Here is a 25,102-nt window from a genome sequence, read left to right on the forward strand (position 1 = left end):
GTTCCCTTGTTTGTTCCTAGCCCGTGTTCCTGACCTCCTGCCGTTGCCCCTGCTACGTCCGACCTTGCTTCTGTCTACTCCCTTGTACCGCGCCTATCTTCAGCAGTCAGAGAGGTTTAGCCGTTGCTAGTGGATACGACCTGGTCACTACCGCCGCAGCAAGACCATCCCGCTTTGCGGCGGGCTCTGGTGAAAACCAGTAGTGACTTAGAACCGGTCCACTAGCACGGTCCACGCCAATCCCTCTCTGGCACAGAGGATCCACCTCCTGCCAGCCGGCATCGTGACAGTAGATCCGGCCATGGATTCCGCTGAAGTTCCTCTGCCAGTTGTCGCCGACCTCCCCACACTGGTCGCCCAGCAAGCCCGACAGATCGCCCAACGAAATCACCAGCTGGCATACTTGACCTCCGTGACACTGCAACTTCAGTCACAGATACAGCAGCTTCAGTCACAATTTCAGTCACAGCTACAGCTGCAACAACCATCTCTTCCGCCGGCTCCTGCAACTCCTCCGCAGCAACTGGTCGCTCCTAACCCCTGCTTGTCCCTGCCGGACAAATTTGATGGGGACTCTAAACTCTGCTGTGGTCTCCTTTCTGGAAAGGCCTTGTCTGGGGCCACACCACTCTGGGACCGCAATGATCCTGCCACAGCCACAGTCCAGTCCTTCTTCGCTGAGGTCCGTGGTGTCTTCGAGGAGCCTGCCCGAGCTTCTTCTGCCGAGACTGCCCTGCTGAACCTGGCCCAGGGTGTTTCTTCCGTTGGCGAGTACGCCATTCAGTTCCGTGCTCTTGCTTCCGAGTTGTCCTGGAATAGTGAGGCTCTCTGCGCGACCTTTAAAAAAGGCCTATCCAGCAACATTAAAGATGTTCTGGCCGCACGAGAAACTCCTGCTAACCTACATGAACTCATTCATCTTGCCACTCGCATTGACATGCGTTTTTCCGGATGGCGTCTGGAGCTCCGCCTGGATATGGACTTTGTTCGCACGAGGCATTTTTTCTCCCCGGCTCCTCTCTCCTCTGGTCCTCTGCAATCCGTTCCTGTGCCTCCCGCCGTGGAGGCTATGCAAGTTGACCGGTCTCGCTTGACACCTCAAGAGAGGACACGACGGCGCATGGAGAATCTTTGCCTGTACTATGCCGGTACCGAACACTTCCTGAAGGATTGTCCTATCCGTCCTCCCCGCCTGGAAAGACGTACGCTGACTCCGCACAAAGGTGACACAGTTCTTGATGTCAACTCTGCTTCTCCACGCCTTACTGTGCCTGTGCGGATATCTGCCTCTACCTTCTCCTTCTCTACTATGGCCTTCTTGGATTCCGGATCTGCAGGAAATTTTTTTTTGGCCTCTCTTATCAACAGGTTCAACGTCCCTGTGACCAGTCTCGCCAGACCCCTCTACATCAATTGTGTTAACAATGAAAGATTGGACTGTGCCGTGCGTTACCGCACGGAACCCCTCCTAATGTGCCTCGGACCTCATCACGGAAAAAATGAGTTTTTGGTCCTCAGGTTCTTTGGCCCCAAGAAGAGGGGGAGACCCAAGGGGGGGGGGGTACTGTTACGCCGAGCGCTCCGGGTCCCCGTTCCTCCCCGGAGCGCTCGCCTCATCCTCGTTGCTGCAGCGCCCCGGTCAGATCCACTGACCGGGTGCGCTGCGGTACCGCCTCCAGCCGGGATGCGATTCGCGATGCGGGTGGCGCCCGCTCGCGATGCGCACCCCGGCCCCCGTACCTGACTCGCTCTCCGTCGGTCCTGTCCCGGCGCGCGCGGCCCCGCTCCCTAGGGCGCGCGCGCGCCGGGTCTCTGCGATTTAAAGGGCCAGTGCACCAATGATGGTGCCTGGTCCAATCTTCCCAATTACCTTGATTAGTTTCCACCTGTGCACTCCCTACTTATACCTCACTTCCCCTGCACTCCCTTGCCGGATCTTGTTGCCCTTGTGCCTAGTGAAAGCGTTCCCTTGTTTGTTCCTAGCCCGTGTTCCTGACCTCCTGCCGTTGCCCCTGACTACGATCCTTGCTGCCTGCCCCGACCTTCTGCTACGTCCGACCTTGCTTCTGTCTACTCCCTTGTACCGCGCCTATCTTCAGCAGTCAGAGAGGTTTAGCCGTTGCTAGTGGATACGACCTGGTCACTACCGCCGCAGCAAGACCATCCCGCTTTGCGGCGGGCTCTGGTGAAAACCAGTAGTGACTTAGAACCGGTCCACTAGCACGGTCCACGCCAATCCCTCTCTGGCACAGAGGATCCACCTCCTGCCAGCCGGCATCGTGACAATCAGAAGTACAAAGTTGTCCGGCACCAGGTATGTTTAAAATTCTTTATTTGTGCCATAGCAAGGAAACACACATACAGGATGGATAGAATAATCTGATGCGTTTCGCTCTCTCTTGAGCTTAAATGTAGACTCAACATCCTGAAAATGGCAAGGAAACTGTGCATGCACTTCAGCCACTCATACACCGCCAAGCACACCTTCCTTGAGCTGCAGCGTCAGAACGGTATCCCACAACATAGTCTTATTTGTGACATTGCCACACGTTGGAATTCCACCCTCCATATGTTGGACAGACTATACGAACAAAGAAAAGCCATCACCGATTTCTTGATGATCCAAGCAGATAGGTGTACTCCCCTGTGTAACTTCAATGTGAACCAGTGGCAGCTCATACGTGACACCTGCCGTTTGCTGAGGCCCTTTGAGGAAGCCACATTATTTGTAAGTCACCTGGATTACGCCATGAACGACGTAATTCCACTCCTACATTTCCTACAACAAGTGATTGATACGATGGCTGGTCACGGCAATGGAGACGTTGCGCCTACATCTCAAGACTACATGAGCCCTGTGGGGGCTGAACTGGAGGAGGATGAGGGGCAGAGCGGAGCACAGTTTAGGTTGGATGAGATGGCCGGTGTTTCTAGTCATCGGCAGGAGAGGAGGAGCAGGAGCAGCCAGAGGAGCTGTAGGGTTATGAGGAAGGCGAGACAGAGGACCCAGACACACCGTGGCAGTATGCGGTGGAGATGGAGGCAGGTAGTCCCTCCGAGTCACTGGCGCAAATGGCACGATGCATGCTCAGTTGCTTGCGTAGTGACCCCCGAATTGTCAAAATTCGTCAGCGGGATGACTTCTGGATCTCCACCTTATTAGACCCTCGCTACTGTCCCAGAATGGGGGCCTTTTTTACACCCACTGAGAGGGAGGACAAACTGACCTACTACAGAGAGATTCTACGTAGTCAGTTGGCCGATGCCTATCGGCCACATGGTCCATCCACTCGCAGGTCTGACTCGGGGGGCCCTCTGCCTGAGTCTACAGTCGCTGATGAGTAGCTTTCTTCACCCGCATAGTGAAGCAACTCATCAGCAGCAGGTAGACATGAAGCAGGACCTGAACCAGCAGGTGGTGGCATATCTTGACGTGGCCATGCCAACAACCATTGAAGATCCGCTGGACTTCTAGGCAGCCAAACTTGATTTATGGCCGCAACTAGCAGAGTTTGCCCTGTAAAAGCTGTCCTGCCCGACCAGTAGTGTGCCATCAGAGCAGGTGTTTAGTGCGGCCGGGGCCATAGTCACACCAAGGCGAACTCGTCTGTCCACTAAAAATGTGGAGAGACCTACGTTTGTCAAGATGAATCAGGTATGGATCAGCCAGGATTTCCAGCCACCAATGCCAGATGCCTCAGAGTAGATTGACCATGCTGCTACACCAACACTTCCCAATTATGGTTATGAAACCCTCTTGGGTTATCAATTAGGGTTATGAAACCCTCTTTGGTACTGCAATTGCCTGCTCCTGGCTCATCCTGTGTCTTTCAGGAACTACTTGCCTCACAGATGCCTCGGACCTTGGCCCTTAAATTTTTGGATGTTTAGCAGTAGCTAAATACATGCTTAATGCAAATTTCAACATTGATCTTTAAATGTAAGGGGTTACGAAACCCTCTTGGGTACTGCGAATGACTGCTCCTGGCTAATCCTGTGTCTTTCAGGAACTACTTGCCTCACTGATGCTTCTGGCCTTGGGCCTTTAATTTTTGGAAGTTTAGCAGTAGCTAAATACATGCTTAATGCAAATTTCAACATTGATCTTTAAATGTAAGGGCTTATGAAACCCTCTTGGGTACTGCAAATGCCTGCTCCTGGCTCATCCTGTGTCTTTCAGGAACTACTTGCCTTCATGATGCTTCTGGGCTTGGGCCTTTAATTTTACAATTGGTGAAATAGATACATACATGCTTAATTAAAATTTCAACATTTATGGTGCAATGTACGGGGTTATTAAACCCTCTTGGGTAAATTTTTTTCAAATTTTATGATAATTTTCTCAGTAATAAACTTGAATTTTCAAGAATAATAACCATTACACCATTGAACGCTTGTTGTGTGTGATTCTTTAATTAAAATTGTCAAAAATAATACGGAGATGGATGAACTCGGCTTCTTTCTTTCAGAAAACATTACTTTAGAGAAGAATGTCTTTTTGTGGTCCACCGTCCTGCATTATAGAGTCTTCTGGACTCTTGGATATGTGCTTCTTCTTAAACAAGGGTACAAAAAAAAAAAAAAGGGCTGGTCAGGGCAATGGAGACATTGCGCCTACATCTCACGCCCACATGAGCCCTGCGGGGGCTTGTTGCATTTGGTCCTTCGGGACCCTCAAAGTTTGATTTAAATTTCAAATAAAAAATCAGACATTTCAATGGTCTCCTCATGCATCAGCCAACTCCAGCCTGTGTCATTCAGGCAATAAATGGTTTACTGATGGCGCTGCTGGGCCTGGGTCTGTGAATTTCAAATTTTCTCATAGGTAGCACCCGCTATCCAAAATCTTCTCCAAAAAATTTTGTGTTTTTTCTTAGGGATTGTGAAGCCCTGGTGTGTACTCGTGCATCAGCCAACTCCAGGCTGTGTCATTCAGGCAATATATGGGTTACGGATGCCGCTGCTGGGCCTGGGTCTGGGAAATTCAAATTTTATCATAGGTAGCACCCGCTATTCAAAATCTTCGGTTTAAATTTCTAAATTCATCTTTTAATCTTAGGGATTGTGAAGGCCTAGTGCCTACTCATGCTGCTGGCAACTCTGGGCTGTGCCATTCATCCACTATATGGTCTCTTCATGCTGCCAACACCTCTATGCTGTGTCATTCAGCCACTATATGGTCTCCTCATGCTGCCAACATGTCCACACTGTGTCATTCAGCCACTATATGGTCTCCTCATGCTGCCAACATGTCCACACTGTGTCATTCAGCCACTATATGGTGTCCTCATGCTGCCAACACCTCCACGCTGTGTCATTCAGCCACTATATGGTCTCCTCATGCTGCCAACATGTCCACACTGTGTCATTCAGCCACTATATGGTCTCCTCATGCTGCCAACATGTCCACACTGTGTCATTCAGCCACTATATGGTGTCCTCATGCTGCCAACACCTCCACGCTGTGCCATTCAGCCACTATATGGTCTCCTCATGCTGCCAACACCTCCACACTGTGTCATTCAGCCACTATATGGTGTCCTCATGCTGTCAACACCTCCACGCTGTGCAATTCAGCCACTATATGGTCTCCTCATGCTGCCAACACCTCCACGCTATGTCATTCAGTCACTATATGGTCTCCTGACACTGATGCCACCACCAGGCTCTGTCATTATGCTGCTGTGCGGCAGTGATTCTAAGAGTGATGCCGGTAATCTGCATGTTATTCTGAATAACAGTATTATTTCACTACCCCAGCACACTCCATATGCGTTTTAGAACACTATACCCTATAGAGGCTGTCTGTAGGCTAGAAATAGCCTTTTTTAATAAAGATTTACCACAAAAAATTTTGGTTAGAAACAAACTTTTTCGGAAAATTCGGCGAATCGACCAAATCAAATTTTTCAAAAGTTCGCTCATCTCTAGTTATGATGATGAGAACAAATGAGGGTACAAACAAGATGCCAGGAATTATAAGGTAGCCAGGAATAAAAGCAAATTTAAAAACTGGCCCTAATTACCGTATTTATCGGGGTATACCACGCACCGGCCTATAACACGCACCCTCATTTTACCAAGGATATTTGGGTAAAAAAAGTTTTTTACCCAAATATCCATGGTAAAATGAGGGTGCGTGTGTGCGCGTGTATACCCCGATACATACCCAGGAAAGGCAGGGGGAGAGAGGCCGTCGCTGCCCGCTTCTCTCCCCCTGCCTTTCCTGGGGTCTAGAGTCGTGCTGCCGGCCCTTCTCTCCCCCTGGCTATCGGCGCCGCTGCCCGTTCTGTCCCCCTGACTATCGATACCGGCGCCCCATTGCCGGCGCCGATAGCCAGGGGGAGAGAAGCGGCGCCGACAGCCAGGGGGAGAGAAGGGGCAGCGGCACCCATTGCCGGCGCCGCTGCCCCGTTGCCTCCCCCCATCCCCAGTGGCATAATTACCTGGGTCGGGTCCGCGCTGCTGCAGGCCTCCGGCGTGCGTCCCCTGCGTCCCCAGGTAATTATGCCACCGGGGATGGGGGGAGGCAACGGGGCAGCGGCGCCGGCAATGGGTGCCGCTGCCTCTTCTCTCCCCCTGGCTATCGGCGCCGGTACCGATAGTCAGGGGGACAGAACGGGCAGCGGTGCCGATAGCCAGGGGGTGAGAAGGGCCGGCAGCAGGGCTCTAGACCCCAGGGAAGGCAGGGGGAGAGAAGCGGGCAGCGATGGCCTCTCTCCCCCTGCCTTTCCTGGGGCGGTATCGGCGTATAACACGCACATAGAATTTTAGCCTAAAAAGTCCGTGTTATGCGCCGATAAATACGGTAGTCTTCCCTTCATCTTTCCCTAGAGCTGCTCCTGAACCCTGACCCTAACAAAGGATTCCACTGACCCTCACAGTCACTGAAAATATCCCTGATCTGCAAAACTGACCCAGCAGGACTCTAGGATCCAGAGACAAAAAACAAGGCTGAGCAAATACCTAACTAAAGCACAAATACATGTTGTATGTGTGCTTCAGTTTAGTACTGTAGTACCAAACTAGGAGAAACAACAGTAACTGGGGTGGAACTACCGCCATAGCAGCCATAGCAAATGCTACAGGCTGCCCGCAAGGCCTTGCAATGTCTTCTTCAGGCCAGTGTTGGTGTAGTAGCAACTTTCCATGCTGCGAGCTGCCTACAGGAAGCCCTTGGCTGCTCAGAACCTCTGCGGCCTGGCACACAATTGTGGTATCCCAGCACCAATGTCCTGTGGCTTCGGACTGCTTTGGGCAGCTTTGCAGCACAAGGTGTAGGGCCCACCAAAGGACTTATTGTTCTAACAATTATGTTTGCACTTTATTCAGAAGTAATATATTTATCTAGTTAATTCTATTATTATTATCTGTATATATGTTATGACGGGGTTACTGTACCGTTAAGAGAGAGCAGTGAACCCCGTGTGACCCTGCCTGCCAATGGGAACCCCTAAAGTCTCCCCTATTTAGCTATTCTAGCTCAAATCTACTTCATCTGGACATTCTTCAACGATCTCCCGTACGGTGGAAGTTCATGCCCCGGCGGAGAAGGCTACAATACCTTGACTGGAGATGAGAAAAAAGACAATATTTTATTGTTAAATATTACAAAACATATTAAAATATATTAAAATATAAAATAAAATAAAGGAAGGAAGACAAAATGTGGGCACCAGAAAATTCACTGGTGGACAGATGGTAAGTAAAAGGTAAGACACACACTGCAATAAAACATATTCATTTACTCCCCGTGTCTGGCCCAGGAGAAGCTGTCTACCACCTCGGACCGTATATAGGATAATGGTACCCTGGCGTCCCAAAGTGATAAGGTATTTCCACCAACACAACCCCATGTCACCACACTTGTGTGACATGTCATTTTCATGATCACAGATGTAGCAGGAGGACCTTGATAATGTTGATATATTTGCTCTGCTTTAGCACATTCAGAGGGTTATGGATGCTCTTATATGTGGACCTCCATAATAGTAGTCCATTTTGAGAAGTTCCACCCAGCCATGAGTAAGCACATTTAACTGTCCGAAACATTCATGTTCTACAGGTGATATGTTTTTGGAATAACTATGAACACAACTAAGCTATAAGAAGGTTCTAAAGAAATGCATGTAATATTGGGTTCTGGCACACAGAGTATATGCTATAATCCGCACCACACAGCAAAAGTCGAGAAGAGATACTAACTCATTTGAAACTCCTTTTACAAACCAGTCCTGAGCTAAACAGTATGATCTGCTCATCCACATCAATAGTCCGGTATAACAACAGCTCCAAACAAACTAAGCTGTAGACTGTCTGGGAGGGTCTACCGAGTGCCGGGGCTCCACATATGATTCATTTTTCACATATCAATCTGCACTTTTTAGGCGTTTAGTGGATTCAACATTTTTAGATAGCCAGATATGGATGGTGAAAACGACATCGGCCAGGTAGCTATAGGGGTGCAGAGTTAGCAGTCAGACCCAGATCCTGAGGACTAAGGGGGGGAGGCCTTGTCCTTGTGATAACCATAGTATAATTTAAACATGAGTTCATATAAAACTATACTTATAGTGCAGAAGCTGGCAAGTATCCTGTCACGGTTCGGCTGGCAGGAGGTGGATCCTCTGTGCCAGAGAGGGATTGGCGTGGACCGTGCTAGTGGACCGGTTCTAAGTTACTACTGGTATTCACCAGAGCCCGCCGCAAAGCGGGATGGTCTTGCAGCGGCGGTAGTAACCAGGTCGTATCCACTAGCAACGGCTCAACCTCTCTGACTGCTGAAGATAGGCGCGGTACAAGGGAGTAGACAAGAGCAAGGTCGGACGTAGCAGAAGGTCGGGGCAGGCAGCAAGGATCGTAGTCAGGGGCAACGGCAGGAGGTCTGGAACACAGGCTAGGAACACACTAGGAAACGCTTACACTGGCACAATGGCAACAAGATCCGGCGAGGGAGTGCAGGGGAAGTGAGGTATACATAGGGAGTGCACAGGTGAACACACTAATTAGAACCACTGCGCCAATCAGTGGCGCAGTGGCCCTTTAAATCGCAGAGACCCGGCGCGCGCGCGCCCTAGGGAGCGAGGCCGCGCGCGCCGGGACAGGACCGACGGAGAGCGAGTCAGGTACGGGAGCCGGGGTGCGCATCGCGAGCGGGCGCCACCCGCATCGCGAATCGCATCCCGGCTGGAGGCGGTATCGCAGCGCACCCAGTCAGTGGATCTGACCGGGGCGCTGCAGTAGCGAGGATGTGGCGAGCGCTCCGGGGAGGAGCGGGGACCCGGAGCGCTCGGCGTAACAGTACCCCCCCCCTTGGGTCTCCCCCTCTTCTTGGAGCCTGAAAACCTGAGGACCAGACTTTTGTCTAGGATGTTGTCCTCAGGTTCCCAGGATCTCTCCTCAGGACCACAGCCCTCCCAATCGACCAAGAAATTTTTTTTTCCTCTGACCGTCTTGGAGGCCAGTATCTCCTTTACGGAGAAAATGTCAGAGGTACCGGAAACAGGAGTGGGAGAAACAAGTTTGGGAGAGAAACGGTTGATGATGAGTGGTTTAAGAAGAGAGACATGAAAGGCATTAGGAATACGAAGAGAAGGAGGAAGAAGAAGTTTGTAAGAGACAGGATTAATTTGGCACAAGATTTTGAAAGGACCAAGATAGCGTGGTCCCAGTTTGTAGCTGGGGACACGGAAGCGGACATATTTAGCGGAGAGCCATACCTTGTCTCCGGGAGAAAAAATGGGGGGAGCTCTTCTTTTCTTATCGGCAAACTTTTTCATGCGAGATGAAGCCTGTAAAAGAGAATTTTGGGTCTCTTTCCATATGGTGGAAAGATCACGAGTCACTTCATCCACAGCGGGCAAACCAGAGGGCAAGGGAGTAGGGAGGGGGGGAAGAGGGTGACGGCCGTACACCACGAAAAATGGGGATTTAGAAGAAGATTCAGAGACTCTGAAGTTGTACGAGAATTCGGCCCATGGTAGAAGATCTGCCCAGTCATCCTGGCGGGAGGAAACAAAATGCCGTAAATAGTCACCCAGGACCTGGTTAATTCTTTCTACTTGCCCATTGGATTGAGGATGATAAGCAGAAGAGAAGTTTAATTTAATCTTGAGTTGTTTACAGATAGCCCTCCAGAATTTTGACACGAATTGGACGCCTCTATCCGAGACGATCTGCGTGGGCAAACCGTGAAGACGAAAAATGTGTACAAAAAATTGTTTTGCCAACTGAGGCGCTGAAGGAAGACCAGGAAGAGGAATAAAATGTGCCATCTTGGAAAATCGATCAACGACCACCCAAACAACAGTGTTGCCACGGGATGGGGGTAAGTCTGTAATAAAGTCCATACCAATCAGAGACCAAGGCTGTTCGGGGACAGGCAGAGGATGAAGGAGACCAGCAGGCTTCTGGCGAGGAGTCTTATCCCGGGCACAGACAGTACAGGCCCGCACAAAATCAACAACATCCGTCTCCAGAGTCGGCCACCAATAGAAGCGAGAGATGAGTTGCAAAGACTTTTTGATGCCCGCATGGCCAGCGAGGTGGGAGGAGTGACCCCATTTGAGAATCCCGAGACGTTGGCGTGGAGAAACGAAGGTTTTCCCTGGAGGAGTTTGCCTGATGGAGGCTGGAGAAGTGGAGATCAGACAGTCAGGAGGAATGATGTGTTGCGGAGAGACCTCTACTTCCGAAGCATCCGAGGAACGAGAGAGAGCATCGGCCCTAATGTTCTTGTCGGCAGGGCGAAAATGAATTTCAAAGTTAAAACGGGCAAAGAACAAAGACCACCTGGCCTGGCGAGGATTCAGCCGTTGGGCAGACTGGAGATAGGATAGATTCTTGTGGTCGGTGTAAATGATAACTGGAAATTTTGATCCCTCCAGCAGATGCCTCCATTCCTCAAGTGCCAATTTAATGGCCAGTAGTTCTCGATCCCCGATGGAGTAGTTCCTCTCCGCCGGAGAGAAGGTCCTAGAAAAAAAACCACAAGTAACAGCATGCCCGGAAGAATTTTTTTGTAGAAGGACCGCTCCAGCTCCCACAGAGGAGGCATCAACCTCCAATAGGAAGGGTTTAGATGGGTCAGGTCTGGAGAGCACGGGAGCAGAAGAAAAGGCAGACTTGAGCCGTTTAAATGCGTCTTCCGCTTGAGGAGACCAGGACTTAGGATTGGCATTCTTCTTGGTTAAAGCCACGATAGGAGCCACAATAGTGGAAAAATGTGGAATGAATTGTCTGTAATAATTGGCGAACCCCAAAAAACGTTGGATAGCACGGAGTCCGGAGGGGCGTGGCCGGATCTACTGTCACGGTTCGGCTGGCAGGAGGTGGATCCTCTGTGCCAGAGAGGGATTGGCGTGGACCGTGCTAGTGGACCGGTTCTAAGTTACTACTGGTATTCACCAGAGCCCGCCGCAAAGCGGGATGGTCTTGCAGCGGCGGTAGTAACCAGGTCGTATCCACTAGCAACGGCTCAACCTCTCTGACTGCTGAAGATAGGCGCGGTACAAGGGAGTAGACAAGAGCAAGGTCGGACGTAGCAGAAGGTCGGGGCAGGCAGCAAGGATCGTAGTCAGGGGCAACGGCAGGAGGTCTGGAACACAGGCTAGGAACACACTAGGAAACGCTTTCACTGGCACAATGGCAACAAGATCCGGCGAGGGAGTGCAGGGGAAGTGAGGTATACATAGGGAGTGCACAGGTGAACACACTAATTAGAACCACTGCGCCAATCAGTGGCGCAGTGGCCCTTTAAATCGCAGAGACCCGGCGCGCGCGCGCCCTAGGGAGCGAGGCCGCGCGCGCCGGGACAGGACCGACGGAGAGCGAGTCAGGTACGGGAGCCGGGGTGCGCATCGCGAGCGGGCGCCACCCGCATCGCGAATCGCATCCCGGCTGGAGGCGGTATCGCAGCGCACCCGGTCAGTGGATCTGACCGGGGCGCTGCAGTAGCGAGGATGTGGCGAGCGCTTCGGGGAGGAGCGGGGACCCGGAGCGCTCGGCGTAACATATCCCCTATCCAAAGTGTGGTGACTGGGGTGTTGCAATGGTGAATGAAGGGTCTGGTAGTATTAACCCTTAATTGTCGTGACGCCAGGGTGAAGTTTGCTTAATAGTAATGTTCCTGCCACCAACCGGCCCACAAACGGCAGGGATAATAACCGGAATGTCCACAGCAGATTTTATGAAGTAACCGGAAAACTTTACTTTAACTTGTATGCAACAGTCTTTACAATTATGCAGTCTTTCGGAGAGAACCGGGATGCAGGTTCCTCACAGGTTTTGCTGGGACTTGAAATAATGAGCTCTTTATGCAGACCACTGTGCTACTAATTAGAAGATTTTAGCTGGTAGTAGTCACACAGGGTTTGATAGGTTGAGCTTGATAACTCACGGTTTTGGTGGCTGCTGGTTCTTTCAGGCTTTGGCCTAGATGAATTGAATGAAGTTATGCTGATAGTGCTGGCTTGATATCCATGAGATAAGAGCAGGAACTAAGAGCAGGTACCAAGAGATAAGAGAGCGAATTTAGTGGCCACAGCCCCTTATATATGAAGGGGGCTGGACTAAGCTCATTGATCAGCAAACCTGTAAGTCCTGAACCCAGTGAACTCTGGGTGCATCACATGACCAAGTAAGGTCCTTAAACAATTATACATCACAACTGTACATCACATGACCAGGGAAAGGTCCTATACATCTAAATTTCCTATACATTAAATAATATATCTGTCACGATGCCGGCTGGCAGGAGGTGGATCCTCTGTGCCAGAGAGGGATTGGCGTGGACTGTGCTAGTGGACCGGTTCTAAGTCACTACTGGTATTCACCAGAGCCCGCCGCAAAGCGGGATGGTCTTGCTGCGGCGGTAGTGACCAGGTCGTATCCACTAGCAACGGCTCAACCTCTCTGACTGCTGAAGATAGACGCGGTACAAGGGAGTAGACAGAAGCAAGGTCGGACGTAGCAGAAGGTCGGGGCAGGCAGCAAGGATCGTAGTCAGGGGCAACGGCAGGAGGTCTGGAACACAGGCTAGGAACACACAAGGGAACGCTTTCACTAGGCACAAGGGCAACAAGATCCGGCGAGGGAGTGCAGGGGAAGTGAGGTATATATATGGAGTGCACAGGTGAACACACTAATTAGAACCACTGCGCCAATCAGCGGCGCAGTGGCCCTTTAAATCGCAGAGACCCGGCGCGCGCGCGCCCTAGGGAGCAGGGCCGCGCGCGCCGGGACAGGACCGACGGAGAGCGAGTCAGGTACGGGAGCCGGGGTGCGCATCGCGAGCGGGCGCCACCCGCATCGCGAATCGCATCCCGGCTGGAGGCGGTATCGCAGCGCACCCGGTCAGTGGATCTGACCGGGGCGCTGCAGTAACGAGAGTGTAGCGAGCGCTCCGGGGAGGAGCGGGGACCCGGAGCGCTCGGCGTAACAGTACCCCCCCCTTGGGTCTCCCCCTCTTCTTAGAGCCTGAGAACCTGAGGACCAGACTTTTATCTAGGATATTGTCCTCAGGTTCCCAGGATCTCTCTTCAGGACCACAGCCCTCCCAGTCAACCAGAAAAAAGGTTTTCCCTCTGACCTTTTTGGAGGCCAGTATCTCCTTTACAGGAAAGATGTCCGAAGAACCGGAGACAGGAGTGGGAGAAATAAGTTTAGGAGAGAAACGGTTGAGGATGAGTGGTTTAAGAAGAGAGACATGAAAGGCATTAGGAATACGAAGAGAAGGAGGAAGAAGAAGTTTGTAAGAGACAGGATTAATCTGGCACAAAACTTTGAAAGGACCAAGATAGCGTGGTCCCAATTTGTAGCTGGGAACACGGAAGCGGACATATTTAGCGGAGAGCCATACCTTGTCTCCGGGAGAAAAAATGGGGGGAGCTCTTCTTTTCTTATCAGCAAACTTCTTCATGCGTGATGAAGCCTGTAAGAGAGAATTTTGGGTCTCTTTCCATATGGTGGAAAGATCACGAGTTATTTCATCCACAGCGGGCAAACCAGAGGGCAAGGGAGTAGGGAGGGGGGGAAGAGGGTGACGGCCGTACACCACGAAAAATGGGGATTTGGAAGAAGATTCAGAGACTCTGAAGTTATACGAGAATTCGGCCCATGGTAGAAGATCTGCCCAGTCATCCTGGCGGGAGGAAACAAAATGCCGTAAATAATCACCCAGGACCTGGTTAATTCTTTCTACTTGCCCATTGGATTGAGGATGATAAGCAGAAGAAAAGTTTAATTTAATCTTGAGTTGTTTACAGAGAGCCCTCCAGAATTTTGACACGAATTGGACGCCTCTATCCGAGACGATCTGCGTGGGCAACCCATGAAGACGAAAAATGTGTACAAAAAATTGTTTTGCCAACTGAGGCGCTGAAGGAAGACCAGGAAGAGGAATAAAATGTGCCATCTTGGAAAATCGATCAACGACCACCCAAACAACAGTGTTGCCACGGGATGGGGGTAAGTCTGTAATAAAGTCCATACCAATCAGAGACCAAGGCTGTTCGGGGACAGGCAGAGGGTGAAGGAGACCAACAGGCTTCTGGCGAGGAGTCTTGTCCCGGGCACAGACAGTGCAGGCCCGCACAAAATCAACAACATCCGTCTCCAGAGTCGGCCACCAATAGAAACGAGAGATGAGTTGCACGGATTTCTTGATGCCCGCATGGCCTGCGAGATGGGAGGAGTGACCCCATTTGAGGATTCCGAGGCGTTGGCGTGGAGAGACGAAGGTCTTCCCTGGAGGAGTTTGCCTGATGGAGGCTGGAGAAGTGGAGATCAGGCAGTCAGGAGGAATGATGTGTTGCGGAGAGAGCTCTACTTCCGAGGCATCCGAGGAACGAGAGAGAGCATCGGCCCTGATGTTCTTATCGGCAGGGCGAAAGTGAATTTCAAAATTAAACCGGGCAAAGAACAGAGACCACCTGGCCTGGCGAGGATTCAGCCGTTGGGCAGACTGGAGATAGGAGAGATTCTTGTGATCGGTGTAAATAATAACTGGAAATTTAGATCCCTCCAGCAGATGCCTCCATTCCTCAAGTGCTAATTTAATGGCCAGTAGCTCTCGATCCCCGATGGAGTAGTTCCTCTCCGCCGGAGAGAAGGTCCTAGAAAAAAAACCACAGGTAACAGCATGCCCGGAAGAATTTTTTTGTAGAAGAACCGCTCCAGCTCCTACTGAGGAGGCATCAACCTCCAATAGGAAGGGTTTAGATGGGTCAGGTCTGGAGAGCACGGGAGCAGAAGAAAAGGCCGACTTGAGCCGTTTAAAGGCGTCTTCCGCTTGAGGAGGCCAGAACTTAGGATTGGCATTCTTCTTGGTTAAAGCCACGATAGGAGCCACAATGGTGGAAAAATGTGGAATAAATTGTCTGTAATAATTGGCGAACCCCAAAAAACGTTGGATAGCACGGAGTCCGGAGGGGCGTGGCCAATCTAAGACGGCAGAGAGTTTGTCTGGATCCATTTGTAGTCCCTGGCCAGAGACCAAGTATCCTAGGAAAGGAAGAGATTGACATTCAAACAGACATTTCTCCATTTTGGCATAAAGTTGATTGTCACGAAGTCTCTGAAGAACCATGCGGACATGCTGGCGGTGTTCTTCCAGGTTGGCAGAAAAAATCAGAATATCGTCCAGATACACAACAACACAGGAATATAAGAGATCACGAAAAATTTCATTAACAAAGTCATGGAAGACGGCAGGGGCGTTGCACAGGCCAAAGGGCATGACCAGATACTCAAAGTGTCCATCTCTAGTGTTAAATGCCGTTTTCCATTCATCCCCCTCCCTGATGCGGATGAGATTATAAGCACCACTTAAGTCCAGTTTGGTAAAGATGTGGGCACCTTGGAGGCGATCAAAGAGTTCAGAGATAAGAGGTAGAGGGTAGCGGTTCTTTACCGTGATTTTATTAAGACCGCGGTAGTCAATGCAAGGACGTAGGGAGCCATCTTTTTTGGACACAAAGAAAAATCCAGCTCCGGCAGGAGAGGAGGATTTGCGGATAAACCCCTTTTTTAAATTTTCCTGGATGTACTCAGACATAGCAAGAGTCTCTGGGGCGGACAGAGGATAAATTCTGCCCCTGGGTGGAGTAGTGCCCGGGAGGAGGTCAATAGGACCGTCATAAGGCCTGTGAGGAGGTAGAGTCTCAGCTTGTTTTTTGCAAAACACATCAGCAAAGTCCATATAGGCCTTAGGGAGACCGGTTACAGGGGGAACCACAGGGTCACGGCAGGGAGTACTGGGAACCGGTTTAAGGCAGTCCTTGAAACAAGAGATACCCCAGCTCTTGATCTCCCCCGTGGACCAATCCAGGGTTGGGGAATGGCGTTGGAGCCACGGTAGTCCAAGGAGAATTTCGGAAGTGCAATTGGGGAGGACCAAGAACTCAATTTTCTCTTGATGAGGTCCGATGCACATTAGAAGGGGCTCCGTGCGGTAACGTATGGTACAGTCCAATCTTTCATTGTTAACACAATTGATGTAGAGGGTCCTGGCGAGACTGGTTACCGGGATGTTGAACCTGTTGATGAGAGAGGCCAAAATAAAGTTTCCTGCAGATCCGGAATCCAAGAAGGCCATAGTAGAGAAGGAGAAGGTAGATGCAGATATCCGCACAGGCACAGTAAGGCGTGGAGAAGCAGAGTAGACATCAAGAACTGTCTCACCTTTGTGCGGAGTCAGCCTGCGTCTTTCCAGGCGGGGAGGACGGATAGGACAATCCTTCAGGAAGTGTTCGGTACCGGCACAGTATAGGCAGAGATTCTCCATGCGCCGTCGTGTCCTCTCTTGAGGTGTCAGGCGAGACCGGTCAACTTGCATAGCCTCCACGGCGGGAGGCACAGGAACGGATTGCAGAGGACCAGAGGAGAGAGGAGCCGGGGAGAAAAAACGCCTCGTGCGAACAAAGTCCATATCCTGGCGGAGCTCCTGACGCCTTTCGGAAAAACGCATGTCAATGCGAGTGGCAAGATGAATGAGTTCATGTAGATTAGCAGGAATTTCTCGTGCGGCCAGAACATCTTTAATGTTGCTGGATAGGCCTTTTTTAAAGGTCGCGCAGAGGGCCTCATTATTCCAGGATAGTTCAGAAGCAAGAGTACGGAATTGCACGGCGTACTCGCCAACGGAAGAATTACCCTGGACCAGGTTCAGCAGGGCAGTCTCAGCAGAGGAGGCTCGGGCAGGTTCCTCAAAGACACTACGAATTTCCGAGAAGAAGGAGTGTACAGAGGCAGTGACGGGGTCATTGCGGTCCCAGAGCGGTGTGGCCCATGACAGAGCTTTTCCAGACAGAAGGCTGACTACGAAAGCCACCTTAGACCTTTCAGTAGGAAACTGGTCCGACATCATCTCCAAGTGCAGGGAACATTGTGAAAGAAAGCCACGGCAAAACTTAGAGTCCCCATCAAATTTGTCCGGCAAGGATAGACGTAGGCCTGAAGCGGCCACTCGCTGCGGAGGAGGTGCAGGAGCTGGCGGAGGAGATGATTGCTGAAGCTGTGGTAGTAACTGCTGTAGCATCACGGTCAGTTGAGACAGCTGGTGGCCTTGTTGCGCTATCTGTTGTGACTGCTGGGCGACCACCGTGGTGAGGTCAGCGACAACTGGTAGAGGTACTTCAGCGGGATCCATGGCCGGATCTACTGTCACGATGCCGGCTGGCAGGAGGTGGATCCTCTGTGCCAGAGAGGGATTGGCGTGGACCGTGCTAGTGGACCGGTTCTAAGTCACTACTGGTATTCACCAGAGCCCGCCGCAAAGCGGGATGGTCTTGCTGCGGCGGTACTGACCAGGTCGTATCCACTAGCAACGGCTCAACCTCTCTGACTGCTGAAGATAGGCGCGGTACAAGGGAGTAGACAAAACAAGGTCGGACGTAGCAGAAGGTCGGGGCAGGCAGCAAGGATCGTAGTCAGGGGCAACGGCAGGAGGTCTGGAACACAGGCTAGGAACACACAAGGGAACGCTTTCACTAGGCACAAGGGCAACAAGATCCGGCGAGGGAGTGCAGGGGAAGTGAGGTATATATATGGAGTGCACAGGTGAACACACTAATTAGAACCACTGCGCCAATCAGCGGCGCAGTGGCCCTTTAAATCGCAGAGACCCGGCGCGCGCGCGCCCTAGGGAGCGGGGCCGCGCGCGCCGGGACAGGACCGACGGAGAGCGAGTCAGGTACGGGAGCCGGGGTGCGCATCGCGAGCGGGCGCCACTCGCATCGCGAATCGCATCCCGGCTGGAGGCGGTATCGCAGCGCACCCGGTCAGTGGATCTGACCGGGGCGCTGCAGTAACGAGAGTGTAGCGAGCGCTCCGGGGAGGAGCGGGGACCCGGAGCGCTCGGCGTAACAATATCAATATAATTTATATGAGGTGACCAGGGGTAAACCCTGCAGGAGAGTCCTATGGAAATGGAGGGACTCTGGCTGAGGGGACTTTAGACAGGGACAGGACCAGGTCCTGTACTGGGACACCAAAAAAGCATAGGGAAAAGTGTCTGATCATGGGGGATCCCACTGCTGGGAGCAAAGCCCCCCCCTCCCCCGACAATCTCCTACGCGGTACTCGGAGTGGGGGTTGGCAGGCTCCCTCCATGCAGCTCTAAAGGAGAGCCAAAGAGCTGTACTCGTGTACCTCCGGCTCTCCCATAGAGATGCATGGAGGGGGTGTGTCGAACACAGATTTGAGTGGTGGTCGACACAGATCTGTGTATGGGGAGAGTGAGAGCACCGGGCAGAAGATTGTGGGGGTCCCAGTGGTCGGACCCCCTGCGGTCAGACACTTTTCCCCTATACTGTGAATAGGATAAATTGGACCACTCCTTTAAATCAAAGTTCCCCATGGCTATGGTTATACATTGTGCTGTCTAATATAGACACAGGCACTGGGCCAGTGCCGACCCCAGGAGACATAGCTTGTATCACCTGCGGCCTGTACACCGGTGGAGAACCTAATCTCTACACAATGGAAGGAAATATGGTGGACATCTAAGCTTCAGCTTCTCGAAGTCTTCAGCTCCTACATAAGAAACAAACCAACTTACCTAATGAAAGGCCGAGCCCTTTGCTTACGTAAAGAGATATATGGACAAAAGATTTCCATAGTTTCCATGTTATCACAGGTTATATAGTTATTAATGGTTAAATAATGAGACTTTACTGCTGATAACTCCAACATCAACACCCTATTTACAACGTACGTATCATTACATAGTGATAAATGGTTCTTTAACAACATTTTCTTTTGGGCATCTATGCTGTCACATACCTGTCCTACCCGGCTGATGACCTCAGTGACCTACACAACCAGTGACCCTGTTGCTAAAATACTGTAGATTAAAACAATAGCCCTATCCATTCCCACCTTAAGTAAATGTGTTTCCCAATACACATTGCTGCCTATAAATAGCGGCTTCTCTTTGGGGCATCATACAACACTCCAGATTCGGAGAGAAGTCTTCACTTTCATGGCTGCCCTCAGGTTGTACCTTTTGGCGACATTACTCGTCTCGTGCGGAGCTCAGACTACATTCGAAGAAAATGGAAGTGGTGAAGGACCAAGTAAGTATATTCATGTATCTAGAATTTCAAATCTTTTTACAATTAAAATATCAAAGTGACATGAAGACATGAAGGTTGAGGCTCCTGGGGCCCAGCACAAAATACTGTAAGTCCCAGAATCCCTTAAGAACCACATCCCATTGTTAGTACTGGTATCTTATTAGGTAACCATTGAGCCATAGAGGAACCATTGAGGAACACCAGGGCCAGTATGGGCTGCAACTTCTGTAATCCACTTGGTTATGTAAAAAATTCAGACATGAAGTGTATTTTTACTATGTTCTAAAATAGCAGTCCCCAACCTAGTCCTCCAGGCCCACTGACAGTGCAGGATTTCAAATGTTCCCTGTTCTATTCTAATGGAGTAACTTGAAGGGGTAATCCGGTGGAAAAAAAATGTTTTTAACCTGTTAAGGACCCAGGGCGTACCTGTACGCCCTCAGTCCGCTCCCGATCTATAATGCGGGGCCACGACGTGGCCACGCGTCATAGCGGGTCGGGCCAGGCCAGGAGCTAATAGCGCTTTGAACGCTGCATCTAAAATGAAAGTGAAACCATGCCGGTTAGCTCAGGGATCTGTTCGGGATAGCCGCGGTGAAATCGCGGCATCCCGAACAGCTTACAGGACAGCTGGAGGGTCCCTACCTGCCTCCTCGCTGTCCAATCGCCGAATGTAAATAAAAATAAAAATAAACATATGTGGTATCGCCGCGTGCGAAAATGTCCGAATTATAAAAATATATCATTAATTAAACCGCATGTTCAATGGCGTACGCGCAAAAAAATTCCAAAGTCCAAAATAGTGCATTTTTGGTCACTTTTTATATCATGAAAAAAATTAATAAAAAGCGATCAATAAGTCCTATCAATGTAAAAATGGTACCACTCAAAACTTCGGATCACGGCGCAAAAAATGAGCCCTCATACCGCCCCATATGCGGAAAAATAAAAAAGTTATAGGGGTCAGAAGATGACATTTTTAAACGTATAAATTTTCCTGCATGAAGTTATGATTTTTTCCAGAAGTCCGACAAAATCCAACCTATATAAGTAGGGGATCATTTTAACCGTATGGACCTACAGAATAATGATAAGGTGTAAATTTTACCGAAAAATGTACTGTGCAGAAACGGAAGCCCCCAAAATTACAAAATGGTGTTTTGTTTTTTTTCAATTTTGTCTCACATTAATTTTTTTTTCCGTTTCGCCGTAGATTTTTGGGTAAAATGACTGACGTCATTACAAAGTAGAATTGGTGGCGCAAAAAATAAGTCATCATATGGATTCTTAGGTGAAAGATTGAAAGAGTTATGATTTTTTAAAGGTAAGGAGGAAAAAACGAAAATGCAAAAACGGAAAAACCCCGGGTCCTTAAGGGATTAAATCAACTGGTGCCACAAATGTTAACAGATTTGTAAATTACTTCTATTTAAAAATCTTAATCCTTCCAGTACTTATCAGCTGCTGTATGCTCCACAGGAAGTTCTATTTCTTTCTGGAGTTCTTTTCATTCTGTCCACAGTGCTCTCTGCTGATACCCCCTCCTCATGTAATCTCCTTACTACTGGGGTGACACACTGTAACAAACCTCCTCCTCATGTATTTACCTTACTGGGGTGACACACATGGGGTGGGGGTTATGGTGGCACTGCTGGCTGAGTTGGCTGAGCGAGTGGTTCTGATGCTGGCTGTCTAACATTTTATTGAGGTGGGCACAGCGGCGCCCCCCCCCCCCCCATCAAGGGCGGTTGCCTAATTTGCCTATAGGCCGAGCCGGCACTACATGGAGGGTGGGAGTGCACTAGAAGGTGTTCCCTAATGTAGTCTCTCCTGGGTTGGTCTGAGAGGTATTGTAAAATGTGGAAATGCTCATCATTCTGTAGTGTACTATCATACCTTTAAAGGGGTACTCCGGTGTAAAACATTTATTATTATTTTTTTTTTAATCAACTGGTGCCAGAAAGTTAAACAGATTTGTAAATTACTTCTAGTAAAAAAAATGTTAACCTCCCAGTATTTTTTAGCAGCTGTATGCTACAGAGGAAATTCTTTTCTTTTTGAATATCTTTTTTGTCTTGTCCACAGTGCTCTCTGCTGACACATGATGTCCGTATCAGGAACTGTCCAGAGCAGGAGAAAATCCCCATAGCAAATCTATGCTGCTCTGGACAGTTCCTGATACGGGCAGAGGTGTCAGCAGAGAGCACTGTGGACAAGACAAAAAAGAAATTCAAAAAGAAAAGAATTTCCTCTGTAGCATACAGCTGCTAAAAAATACTGGAAGGTTAAAACATTTTTAATAGAAGTAATTTACAAATCTGTTGATTTAAAAAAAAAAAATTTCCACCGGAGTACCCCTTTAATGCAACCGCATAAAGACATAATACAAACTTAAAAATTAGGGACTGACTCCACAGTGTAGGCTTTACTCCTCGAGGTGGTCTTATGGACAGTAGACACTCGCGAGACACTTCTGGGTCTACAGGAGGGACGTAAGCTGTAAAATATGTAAAGACAGACTGCTGAGCCATCTCGTCCTCTCCTCTCCTGTAAATCTCTGTTATTTATGACCAGCTCTTCAGTAATAGTGTTGAGCGGCATAGGCCATATTCGAATTCGCGAATATTCGCGAATATATGGACGAATATTCGTCATATATTCGCGAATATTCGCGTTTTATTTTAGCATATGCAAATATTCGCGTATACGAAAATTAACATATGCGAAAATTTGTATATATGAAAACCTGTGCAAGCAAAAATTCGCATATGCGAAAATTAGCATATGCGAAAATTCGCGCACCAGTCTCACACAGTAGTATTAGAGCCTTCTTACACCACATAAGCTGGAAGCAGAGAGGGATGATCACTCTGTACTGTGAAAAAAAACAAAACGAATATTAGTAATTACGAATATATAGTGCTATATTCGCGAATATTCGCGAATTCGCGAATAAAATTCGTATTGCGAATATTCGCGAGCAACACTATTCAGTAACAGAAGAGGTTTCTAACATTTACAGGAGATGTTTGTGAGAGGAAGGTGAAAGGGGTACTCCGGTGAAAAACTTTTTTTTTTTTTAAATCAACTGGTGCCAGAATGTTAAACAGATTTGTAAATTACTTCTATTAAAAAATCTTAATCCTTCCAGTACTTATTAGCTGCTGAATACTACAGCGGAAATTCTTTTCTTTTTGGAACTCAGAGCTCTCTGCTGACATCACAAGCCCAGTGCTCTCTGCTGACATCTCTGTCCATTTTAGCAAGTGTCCAGAGTAAAAGGAAATCTCCCATAGCAAACATTTGCTGCTCTGGACAGTTCCTAAAATGGACAGAGATGTCAGCAGAGAGCACTGTGCTCGTGATGTCAGCAGAGAACTCTGTGTTCCAAATAGAAAATAATTTCCTCTGTAGTATTCAGCAGCTAATAAGTACTGGAAGGATTAAGATTTTTTAATAGAAGTAATTTACAAATCTGTTTAACTTTCTGGCACCAGTTGATTTAAAAAGAAAAAGTTTTTCACCGGAGTACCCCTTGAATGTATGCTTTTTTTTTTTTCTACCCCCCTGACTCTCCTCTGATATTTCTGCTCAGATTGCACCCTTTAAAGGGGTACTCCACTGCCTCAGCATCAGGAACATTTAGTTCAGAACGCTGGGTGCGGGGGTCGTGACGTCACGGCCACGCCCCCCCTCGTGACGTCACACCCTCTCAATGCAAGTCTATGGGAGGGGGCGTGACGTCCGTCACGCCCCCTCCCATAGACTTGCATTGAGGGGGTGGGGCGTGATGTCACATGCTGGCAGCGTGACTCACCGACCCGCAGGAAGCGGAAGAAGACAGGGACCAGAGAACAGGACACCAACATCGGAGTAACGGGGGAACGTAGGCAGGGGAGTTAAAGTTTGTTTTGTTTCATTTTGCAGACCGGGCACGGAGGGTTAATAAAAAAAAAAAGCGCCATAGTTCTCATTTACAGGTACACCGCACGTGCCAAGGGGGCGTGAAGATTAGAAGGGATAAAGGAGGCTAGAAGGGGGCTTGGTCTGGCAAGGAGGGGGCGGGGCATGCTGGGGTTGTGCCCTCCTCACATGTGACCTTTAGGCCGACTTGCAACACCAAAAGTTGCATAAGACAGGTGAAGCAGAATTTCATTATTATTGCTCCATATTTATAGACAATGCTCTGTGTGCTGTGGGCCCCTCGGACAGAACAGACTGCGGCTACCCCGGAATCAGTGAGGAGGATTGTTATTCCAGAGGATGCTGCTTCAACTCAAGTATTCCTGAAGTAAAATGGTGCTTCTTCCCGAAAGACCAAGGTAACGTACAGTCATGGTTGTGCAGATTGTATAATGAGGTGTGTCTAGTGTGTGGTCGGAGCCCTCCCTAATAAGACAAGAGCTGGACACAATGGTTTGCGTGTTGCTATAAGTAATACTCTATATAAAAAGCCTAAAAACACAAAACAGAGGTTCAGAGGTTCAGATAAAAAAGCTTTATTCCGCCAAGATGCAACACGTTTCACTGCACTAGCGCAGTGAAACGTGTTGCATCTTGGCAGAATAAAGCTTTTTTATCTGAACCTTGATGCCCGAGGAAGCTGCGCTTGCGCAGTGAAACGTGTTGCATCTTGGCAGAATAAAGCTTTTTTATCTGAACCTTGATGCCTGAGGAAGCTGCGTTTGCACAGTGAAACGCGTTGCACCTCTGGCGGAATAAAGCTTTTTTTTATCTGAACCTACCTACCTGAAGCCTCTTTGTTCCGGTCAGTACCTGATAATTCCCTGTCACCTACGAAGTTCACTGGATTATCCAAGTTCTATATAAAAAGGACATGGTTAGACTGTGTTCACATGTCGCATGTGCAGATTTTATACTGTGTTCAGTTATACGCAGTTTGCATTTGGATTTTATTCGGATTTTATTCGTTTGGAGGTTTTTGTCACCAGATTTACTATTCTGGTGCATGTGTCTGGAAAATTGTTGCACACCAATAAAAAAAAGGCAAATAGCGCTTGAATATGGAAATTCTAAGAAACCGTTAACAGAAAAATTAGAATGCAAAAAAGAAATATATATATATATATATATATATATATATATATATATATAAATTTCAATTTTCTCTACCTTCACAATTCTGTTGGATTTTTCTGATCACTTTAGGGTTTGTGAGCAAAAAATAAATAAAAAATGTAGGTTTCAGTAACAGATCTATGGACTTTTAAGAAAACCCCAAGGACATGATCCCTTTATCTGGCAAAAAATGCTATACTATTCAGGTTTCTTTTATAATGTACACATTATTTTAAGTATTTTGGCCTAGCATAATATGAGGTTATTAAGTGTGTCTATTAAAAAATGCTGTCAGCCAACATGGCGCCAGGGAATTCCTAATCAACATGCTGCTGCCTTATGTGTAAAAGTTGTGCGCGTGGACCCTGTAGCACTGGGGGCTGCTTTGTGCCACTAATGGACCTGGGAAAGAGTCAGAGATAAAAAAAAAAAAGGGTGACTTTGGTTGG

The 25,102-nt window shown here is 49.0% G+C and overlaps 1 protein-coding gene across 1 annotated transcript in view; it reads left to right on the plus strand.

The window, feature by feature from the left end:
- Nucleotides 1-25,102, plus strand: part of LOC130357516 (integumentary mucin C.1-like) — a 137,280-nt gene that overhangs the window by 105,380 nt on the left and 6,798 nt on the right. Inside the window, exon 9 of the mRNA XM_056560213.1 lies at nucleotides 23,753-23,896. Within this exon, the coding sequence (XP_056416188.1) occupies nucleotides 23,753-23,896 (144 nt within the window). The remainder of the gene's footprint in view (nucleotides 1-23,752; nucleotides 23,897-25,102) is intronic.

The sequence above is a fragment of the Hyla sarda genome, chromosome 2 (assembly GCF_029499605.1).
Source record: "Hyla sarda isolate aHylSar1 chromosome 2, aHylSar1.hap1, whole genome shotgun sequence".
Taxonomy (NCBI): domain Eukaryota; kingdom Metazoa; phylum Chordata; class Amphibia; order Anura; family Hylidae; genus Hyla; species Hyla sarda.